Genomic DNA, 10,557 nt, shown 5'->3' on the forward strand with positions numbered 1-10,557 from the left:
GTACATGTTGTGGTTTCTGGGAACACTACCACAGTAGACTGTTAGTCTGTGGTACATGTTGTGGTTTCTGAGAACACTACCACAGTAGACTGGTAGCCTGTGGTACATGGTGTGGTTTCTGAGAACACTACCGCAGTAGACTGTTAGTCTGTGGTACATGTTGTGGTTTCTGAGAACACTACCACAGTAGACTGGTAGCCTGTGGTACATGTTGTGGTTTCTGAGAACACTACCACAGTAGACTGGTAGTCTGTGGTACATGTTGTGGTTTCTGAGAACACTACCACAGTAGACTGTTAGTCTGCGGTACATGTTGTGGTTTCTGGGAACACTACCACAGTAGACTGTTAGTCTGTGGTACATGTTGTGGTTTCTGAGAACACTACCACAGTAGACTGTTAGTCTGTGGTACATCTTGTGGTTTCTGAGAACACTACCACAGTAGACTGTTAGTCTGTGGTACATGTTGTGGTTTCTGAGAACACTACCGCGGTAGACCGTTAGTCTGTGGTACATGTTGTGGTTTCTGATAACACTACCACAGTAGACTGTTAGTCTGCGGTACATGTTGTAGTTTCTGAGAACACTACCACAGTAGACTGTTAGTCTGTGGTACATGTTGTGGTTTCTGATAACACTACCACAGTAGACTGGTAGTCTGTGGTACATGTTGTGGTTTCTGAGAACACTACCACAGTAGACTGTTAGTCTGCGGTACATGTTGTGGTTTCTGGGAACACTACCACAGTAGACTGTTAGTCTGTGGTACATGTTGTGGTTTCTGAGAACACTACCACAGTAGACTGTTAGTCTGTGGTACATCTTGTGGTTTCTGAGAACACTACCACAGTAGACTGTTAGTCTGTGGTACATGTTGTGGTTTCTGAGAACACTACCGCGGTAGACCGCTAGTCTGTGGTACATGTTGTGGTTTCTGATAACACTACCACAGTAGACTGTTAGTCTGCGGTACATGTTGTAGTTTCTGAGAACACTACCACAGTAGACTGTTAGTCTGTGGTACATGTTGTGGTTTCTGATAACACTACCACAGTAGACTGTTAGTCTGCGGTACATGTTGTAGTTTCTGAGAACACTACCACAGTAGACTGTTAGTCTGTGGTACATGTTGTGGTTTCTGAGAACACTGTGGGCTGTGAATAAAGCTGTAGAAAAGGAGAGTGTGTAATGGTGTAATGATGTGTGGTGTCTGGGTCGTACCATCCATCCAGCGGGGCAGGAGCACTCCCCCGTGACGTGATGGCACGTTCCACCGTTCTGACACGGGCAACGCAGCTCACACTGGGCGCCATGACTACCAGAGGGACACCGCTCACCACAGCTGAAGGGGACACAGGAAGAGGCCAGTGGAGACATCATGAGACCCACCTAAAATGTGTAATGTACTGAAGCACCCACATATAGCCTGGTATCTGATCTGAACCTTATAATGTACTGAAGCACCCACATATAGCCTGGTATCTGATCTGAACTGTGTAATGTAATGTACTGAAGCACCCACACATAGCCTGGTATCTGATCTGAACTGTGTAATGTACTGAAGCACCCAACATATAGCCTGGTATCTGATCTGAACTGTGTAATGTACTGAAGCACCCACATATAGCCTGGTATCTGATCTGAACTGTGTAATGTACTGAAGCACCCACATATAGCCTGGTATCTGATCTGAACTGTGTAATGTACTGAAGCACCCAACATATAGCCTGGTGTCTGATCTGAACTGTGTAATGTAATGTACTGAAGCACCCACATATAGCCTGGTATCTGATCTGAACTGTGTAATGTACTGAAGCACCCACATATAGCCTGGTATCTGATCTAAACTGTATAATGTAATGTACTGAAGAACCCACATATAGCCTGGTATCTGATCTGAACTGTGTAATGTAACGAAGAACCCACATATAGCCTGGTATCTGATCTGAACTGTGTAATGTACTGAAGCACCCACATATAGCCTGGTATCTGATCTGAACTGTGTAATGTACTGAAGCACTCACATATAGCCTGGTATCTGATCTGAACTGTATAATGTACTGAAGCACCCACATATAGCCTGGTGTCTGATCTGAACTGTGTAATATACTGAAGCACCCACATATAGCCTGGTATCTGATCTGAACTGTGTAATGTACTGAAGCACCCACATATAGCCTGGTATCTGATCTGAACTGTATAATGTACTGAAGCACCCACATATAGCCTGGTGTCTGATCTGAACTGTGTAATGTAATGAAGAACCCACATATAGCCTGGTATCTGATCTGAACTGTGTAATGTACTGAAGCACTCACATATAGCCTGGTATCTGATCTGAACTGTGTAATTGTACTCAAGCACCCACATATAGCCTGGTGTCTGATCTGAACTGTATAATGTAATGAAGAACCCACATATAGCCTGGTATCTGATCTGAACTGTGTAATGTACTGAAGCACCCACATATAGCCTGGTGTCTGATCTGAACTGTGTAATGTAATGTACTGAAGCACCCACATATAGCCTGGTATCTGATCTGAACTGTGTAATGTACTGAAGCACCCACATATAGCCTGGTATCTGATCTAAACTGTATAATGTAATGTACTGAAGCACCCACATATAGCCTGGTATCTGATCTGAACTGTGTAATGTACTGAAGCACCCACATATAGCCTGGTATCTGATCTAAACTGTATAATGTAATGTACTGAAGCACCCACATATAGCCTGGTATCTGATCTGAACTGTGTAATGTACTGAAGCACCCACATATAGCCTGGTATCTGATCTGAACTGTGTAATGTAACGAAGAACCCACATATAGCCTGGTATCTGATCTGAACTGTGTAATGTACTGAAGCACCCACATATAGCCTGGTATCCGATCTAAACTGTATAATGTAATGTACTGAAGAACCCACATATAGCCTGGTATCTGATCTGAACTGTGTAATGTAACGAAGAACCCACATATAGCCTGGTATCTGATCTGAACTGTGTAATGTACTGAAGCACCCACATATAGCCTGGTGTCTGACCTGCATGTGTCTTACCCAACTCCACTGTCGACCATTGTTATATACATGTATAGTTGTTATATATATTGTCACGTATACTCCCTCTCTGCCCTCTAGGTCATCAGGCTGCTATCCCACACACCTGTCACCATCGTCTCGCGCACCTCATGACACTCACCTGGACTCCATCACCTCCTTGATTACCTTCCCTATATCTGTCACTCCCCTGGACTCCATCACCTCCTTGATTACCTTCCCCATATCTGTCCCTCCCCTGGACTCCATCACCTCCTTGATTACCTTCCCTATATCTGTCCCTCCCCTGGACTCCATCACCTCCTTGATTACCTTCCCTATATCTGTCCCTCCCCTGGACTCCATCACCTCCTTGATTACCTTCCCTATATCTGTCCCTCCCCTGGACTCCATCACCTCCTTGATTACCTTCCCTATATCTGTCCCTCCCCTGGACTCCATCACCTCCTTGATTACCTTCCCTATATCTGTCCCTCCCCTGGACTCCATCACCTCCTTGATTACCTTCCCTATATCTGTCCCTCCCCTGGACTCCATCACCTCCTTGATTACCTTCCCTATATCTGTCCCTCCCCTGGACTCCATCACCTCCTTGATTACCTTCCCTATATCTGTCCCTCCCCTGGACTCCATCACCTCCTTGATTACCTTCTCTATATCTGTCCCTCCCCTGGACTCCATCACCTCCTTGATTACCTTCCCTATATCTGTCCCTCCCCTGGACTCCATCACCTCCTTGATTACCTTCCCTATATCTGTCACTCCCCATTGGTTCTTTCCTCAGGTGTTATTGACTCTGTTTTCATGTCGGTGTCTGTGTTTCCTGTTCGTTGTTTCTTATATGAATTAAAACACTCACTTCCTGAACTCGATTCTCGACTCTAAGCGCAATCGTTACATGTACAGTTGTTATATATGTATGTATAGTTATATATACAGGACCAGTCTGTTTGGACACACCTGCTCATTCAAGGGTTTTTCTTTATTTTTTACTATTTTCTACATTGTAGAATAATAGTGAAGACATGATAACTATGAAATTACACATATGGAATCATGTAGTAACCAAAAAAAAGTGTTAAACAAATCAAATTATATTCGAGATTCTTCAAAGTAGCCACCCTTTGCCTTAATGACAGCTTTGCACAATCTTTGTATTCTCTCAACCAGCTCCCATGAGGTAGTAACCTGGAATGTATTTCAATTAACAGTTGTGCCTTGTTAAAAGTTCATTTGTGGAATTTCTTTCCTTCTTAATTAGATTGAGGGAATCAGTTGTGTTGTGACAAGGTAGGGGTGGTATACAGAAGATAGCCCTATTTGGTAAAAGACTAAGTCCATATTATGGCAAGAACAGCTCAAATAAGCAAAGAGAAATTACAGTCCATCATTACTTTAAGACATGAAAGTCAGTCAATGTGAAACATTTCTTTAACTTTGAGTTTCTTCAAATGCAGTCGCAAAAACCATCAAGCGCTATGATCAAACTCTCACAAGGACTGCCACAGGAAAGGAAGACCCAGAGTTACCTCTGCTGCAGAGGATAAGTTAATTTGAGTTAACTGCACCTCAGATTGCAGCCCAAATAAATGCTTCACAGAGTTCAAGTAACAGACACATCTCAACATCAACTGTTCAGAGGAGACTGCGTGAATCAGGCCTTCATGGTCAAATTGCTGCAAAGAAACCACTACTAAAGGACACCAATAGAAGAAGAGACTTGCTTGGGCCAAGAAACACGAGCAATGGACATTAGACCGGTGGAAATCTGTCCTTTAGTCTGATGAGTCCAAATTTGAGATTTTTGGTTCCAACCGCTGTGTCTTTGTGACGCAGAGTACTGTAGGTAAACAGATGATCTCTGCATGTGTGGTTCCCACCGTGAAGCATGGAGGAGGAGGTGTGATGGTGTGGGGGTGCTTTTCTGTTGACACTGTCTGTGATTTATTTAGAATTCAAGGCACACTTAACCAGTATGGCTACCACAGTATTCTGCAGCGATACGCCATCCCATCTGGTTTGAGCTTAGTGGGGCAATCATTTGTTTTTCAACAGGACAATGACCCAAAACATACCTCCAGGCTGTGTAAGGGCTATTTGGCCAATGGGAGTGATGGAGTGCTGTATCAGATGACCTGGCCTCCACAATCACCCGACCTCAACCCGACTGAGATGGTTTGGGATGAGTTGGACCACAGAGTGAAGGAAAACCAGCCAACAAGTGCTCAGCATATGTGGGAAAGCCTTCAAGACTGTTGGAAAAGCATTCCTCATGAAGCTAGTTGAGAGAATAGCCAAGAGTGTGCAAAGCCATCATCAAGGCAAAAGGGTGGCTACTTTGAAGAATTTAAAATATAAAAATTGATTTAGATTTGTTTTTACGCTTTTTTGGTTACTACATGATTCCATATGTGTTATTTCATCGTTCTGATGTCTTCACTACTACTATTCCACAATGTAGAAAATAGTCTAAATGAAGAAAAGCCCTTGAATGAGTTGGTGTATCCAAACAGACTGGTCCTGTATATATAGTTGTCACTTTGACTACCAATGTTATACAGCATAGACGCTTTCAGATTCATTGTTCAACCTGGACCAGAGGAGAACAGCAGATAAGATAACCAGGAAACAGTGAGGGAAAAGTGTAGACACTCACAATGCCCCCGGTAAACAGATGAGTCATCCCATCAGCTTAAAACAATCTCCTACATTACCTGGAGCCCCTGAGAACAAACCCCCAACACAATAACCAGGAAACAGTAGGTGTCATGATGGTCATAGGGTCATAGACTGATGAGGTGTCTGAAGACACTCACATAGCCCCGGTAAACAGATGAGTCATCCCATCAACTTAAAACAATCTCCTACATTACCTGGAGCCCCTGAGAACAAACCCCCAACACAATAACCAGGAAACAGTAGGTGTCATGATGGTCATAGGGTCATAGACTGATGAGGTGTCTGAAGACACTCACAATGCCCCCGGTAAACAGATGAGTCATCCCATCAACTTAAAACAATCTCCTACATTACCTGGAGCCCCTGAGAACAAACCCCCAACACAATAACCAGGAAACAGTAGGTGTCATGATGGTCATAGGGTCATAGACTGATGAGGTGTCTGAAGACACTCACATAGCCCCGGTAACAGATGAGTCATCCCATCAACTTAAAACAATCTCCTACATTACCTGGAGCCCCTGAGAACAAACCCCCAACACAATAACCAGGAAACAGTAGGTGTCAGGATGGTCATAGGGTCATAGACTGATGAGGTGTCTGAAGACACTCACATAGCCCCGGTGTATCCCGGTGCACAGAGGCACTCTCCGGTCTCGTGATGGCAGGTGGCACCGTTGAGACACTGGCACTCTAGCTGGCATCCCTTCCCATAGAGCCCCGCCTCGCACAGCTCCTCACAGCGCCAGCCCTGGTACCCGTCCGTACACACACACGCCCCCGTGATGGGGTTACACTGGGCCCGGTTCTGACACTGGCACCGGTTAGTGCAGTGGGGGCCCCAGAAGTCAGCCTGACAACCTGGAGAGAGAGAGAGAGGTACACAAAACATTAAACATGACAACCTGGAGAGAGAGAGAGGTACACAAAACATTAAACATGGCAACCTGGAGAGAGAGCTACACAAAACATTAAACATGACAACCTGGAGAGAGAGCTACACAAAACATTAAACATTACAACCTGGAGAGAGAGCTACACAAAACATTAAACATGACAACCTGGAGAGAGAGGTACACAAAACATTAAACATGACAACCTGGAGAGAGAGAGACAGACAGAGAGAGAGCAACACAAAACATTAAACATGACAACCTGGAGAGAGAGAGAGCTACACAAAACATGAAACATGACAACCTGGAGAGAGAGAGACAGACAGAGAGAGAGGTACACAAAACATTAAACATGACAACCTGGAGAGAGAGAGACAGACAGAGAGAGAGCAACACAAAACATTAAACATGACAACCTGGAGAGAGAGAGACAGACAGAGAGAGAGGGGAACACAAATCATTAAACATGACAACCTGGAGAGAGAGAGAGCTACACAAAACATGAAACATGACAACCTGGAGAGAGAGAGTAGAGACAGACAGAGAGAGAGAGGAACACAAATCATTAAACATGACAACCTGGAGAGAGAGAGTAGAGACAGACAGAGAGAGAGAGCTACACAAAACATGAAACATGACAACCTGGAGAGAGAGAGTAGAGACAGACAGAGAGAGAGGGGAACACAAAACATTAAACATGACAACCTGGAAAGAGTAGAGACAGACAGAGAGAGAGCTACACAAAACATTAAACATGACAACCTGGAGAGAGAGAGACAGACAGAGAGAGAGAGCAACACAAATCATTAAACATGACAACCTGGAGAGAGAGAGACAGACAGAGAGAGAGCAACACAAATCATTAAACATGACAACCTGGAGAGAGAGAGTAGAGACAGACAGAGAGAGAGGGGAACACAAAACATTAAACATGACAACCTGGAGAGTGAGGTACACAAATCATTAAACATGACATCTCTCCATCCATGCTGACTGGCCCGCTAAGCTTCTCTGTGATGTTTCTGATGTTTCTAGATAGACTATCTTACCCTAATACTGAGACAGCACCCTGAAACAAACAGTGAGAACACACACACACACTTCTGCTATGTTAAAGGCCGTGTTTAGTCAAATAGTCTGGATTTGGATTTCTCCTTCAAATTCCATCATTACAGTAGCCTATTTGGACCAAGTCAGATTAAATTAGCATCAGCTGAGTTTTGGCCAGAGAAACTATATCCACAAACATCAGGGAAATTGACTTTAAAGACAAGTGTAGTGTGATGTCATCACATTGAGACCTGGTTTCTTCCTTCTTCTTCCAGCAGCGTTCAGTACAAACACAACCTGACTGTAGTGACCCCAAACGCAGACCTACATTATAAACACAATCTGACTGTAGCGACCCCAACCTGACTGTAGCGACCCCAAACGCAGACCTACATTATAAACACAACCTGACTGTAGCGACCCCAAACGCAGACCTACATTATAAACACAATCTGACTGTAGCGACCCCAACCTGACTGTAGCGACCCCAAACGCAGACCTACATTATAAACACAACCTGACTGTAGCGACCCCAACCTGACTGTAGCGACCCCAAACACAGACCTACATTACAAACACAACCTGACTGTAGTGACCCCAAATGCAGACCTACATTATAAACACAACCTGACTGTAGCGACCCCAACCGCAGACCTACATTACAAACACAACCTGACTGTAGCGACCCCAAACGCAGACCTACATTATAAACACAACCTGACTGTAGCGACCCCAACCTGACTGTAGCGACCCCAAACGCAGACCTACATTATAAAACACAACCTGACTGTAGCGACCCCAACCTGACTGTAGCGACCCCAACACAGACCTACATTACAAACACAACCTGACTGTAGCGACCCCAACCTGACTGTAGCGACCCCAACCTGACTGTAGCGACCCCAAACACAGACCTACATTACAAACACAATCTGACTGTAGCGACCCCAAACGCAGACCTACATTATAAACACAACCTGACTGTAGTGACCCCAAACGCAGACCTACATTACAAATGTAAAGTAGTGCACTACTACCATAGGGCTCTGGTCTAAGTAGTGCCTATACCATAGGCTCTGGTCTAAAGTAGTGCACTACTACCCATAGGGCTCTGGTCTAAAGTAGTGCACTACTACCCATAGGGCTCTGGTCTAAAGTAGTGCACTACTACCCATAGGGCTCTGGTCTAAAGTAGTGCACTACTACCCATAGGGCTATGGTCTAAAGTAGTGCACTACTACCCATAGGGCTCTGGTCTAAAGTAGTGCACTACTACCCATAGGGCTATGGTCTAAAGTAGTGCACTACTACCCATAGGGCTCTGGTCTAAAGTAGTGCACTACTACTCATAGGGCTCCGGTCTAAAGTAGTGCACTACTACCCATAGGGCTCTGGTCTAAAGTAGTGCACTACTACCCATAGGGCTCTGGTCTAAAGTAGTGCACTACTCCCCATAGGGCTCTGGTCAAAAGTAGTGCACTACTACCCATAGGGCTCTGGTCTAAAGTAGTGCATCTACTACCCATAGGGTTCTGGTCTAAAGTAGTGCACTACTACCCATAGGGCTCTGGTCTAAAGTAGTGCACTACTACCCATAGGGCTCTGGTCTAAAGTAGTGCACTACTACCCATAGGGCTCTGGTCTAAAGTAGTGCACTACTACCCATAGGGCTCTGGTCTAAAGTAGTGCACTAATACTCATAGGGCTCTGGTCTAAAGTAGTGCACTACTTCCCATAGGGCTCTGGTCTAAAGTAGTGCACTACTACCCATAGGGCTCTGGTCTAAAGTAGTGCACTATAAAGGGAACAGGGTGCCATTGGGGATGCATTTCAACTGAAGATCAGAGGAGACCCTGGAAGCGGTTGTTGAACCAGACAGAGACAGTCCTGAGAGACTTGTAAAGTTGTACAACTTTATTTCCCAGCAAGCGAGAGTCAAGGGGGAGTCTACTGCTCGTGTTAAATGTTTCATTGATATTGAGCAGAGTGGGGGACAGAGCAGTGACGAGACAGGACCATCAATTACCTTGTCTCTCTCTTGCGTCCGTCTCTCTTTATTTTCTCTATCTCTCTCTCTCTGTCTTTCTCTCTTTCTGTCTCACACACAAACACGCACACACATTGCGTCATGCTCTGCCAGTGACTGCCCATGCCTCTCTCTCTCTCTCTCTCTCTCTCTGCCTCTCTCTCTGTCTCTCTCTCTCTCTCTGTCTCTATCTCTCTGTCTCTCTCTATCGCTCTCTAACTCTCTGTCTCTCTCTCTCTGTCTCTCTCTCTGTCTCTTTCTCTCTTTCTCTCTGTCTCTCTCTCTTGTCCCTCTCTCTCTCTGTCTCTCTCTCTGTCTCTTCTCTATTCTCCTCTGCCTCTCTCTCTGTCTCTCTCTCTCTCTCTCTCTCTGTCTCTATCTCTCTGTCTCTCTATACGCTCTCTAACTCTCTGTCTCTCTCTCTGTCTCTTCTCTCTGTCTCCCTCTCTCTCTCTGTCTCTCTCTCTGTCTCTCTCTCTGTCTCTGTCTCTCTATCTTTCTATTTCTCATCTCTTACCTCCCGCCTCTGTAAAAGGTTTTATCATCACACGCTTCTATTATTCACCAGAGAAGAAGAAGAGAGAATAGCTGAACTCAACAGGACTAATTACAGAGACCAGGACAGGCAGACTAATTACAGAGCCCAGGAAGCAGTATTACAGAGGACCAGGACAGGCAGCAGACTAATTACAGAGACCAGGACAGGCAGCAGACTAATTACAGGGACCAGGGACAGGCAGCAGACTAATTACAGAGACCAGGACAGCAGCAGACTAATTACAGAGACCAGGACAGGCGCAGACTAATTACAGAGGCCAGGACAGGCAGTAGACTAATTACAGAGACCCGG

The 10,557-nt window shown here is 45.0% G+C and overlaps 1 protein-coding gene across 1 annotated transcript in view; it reads right to left on the reverse strand.

Annotated features, from left to right (window-relative positions):
- Positions 1 to 6,603, reverse strand: part of LOC116360524 (multiple epidermal growth factor-like domains protein 10) — a gene marked incomplete at both ends in the record, with an annotated part of 15,984 nt that extends 9,381 nt beyond the window's left edge. Inside the window, 2 exons of the mRNA XM_031815231.1 lie at positions 1,222 to 1,342; positions 6,353 to 6,603. Coding sequence (XP_031671091.1) covers positions 1,222 to 1,342; positions 6,353 to 6,603 — 372 coding nt within the window. The remainder of the gene's footprint in view (positions 1 to 1,221; positions 1,343 to 6,352) is intronic.
- Positions 6,604 to 10,557: the final 3,954 nt, after the last annotated feature.

Source organism: Oncorhynchus kisutch, unplaced genomic scaffold (genome assembly GCF_002021735.2).
Source record: "Oncorhynchus kisutch isolate 150728-3 unplaced genomic scaffold, Okis_V2 Okis09a-Okis19a_hom, whole genome shotgun sequence".
In the NCBI taxonomy this organism is placed as follows: domain Eukaryota; kingdom Metazoa; phylum Chordata; class Actinopteri; order Salmoniformes; family Salmonidae; genus Oncorhynchus; species Oncorhynchus kisutch.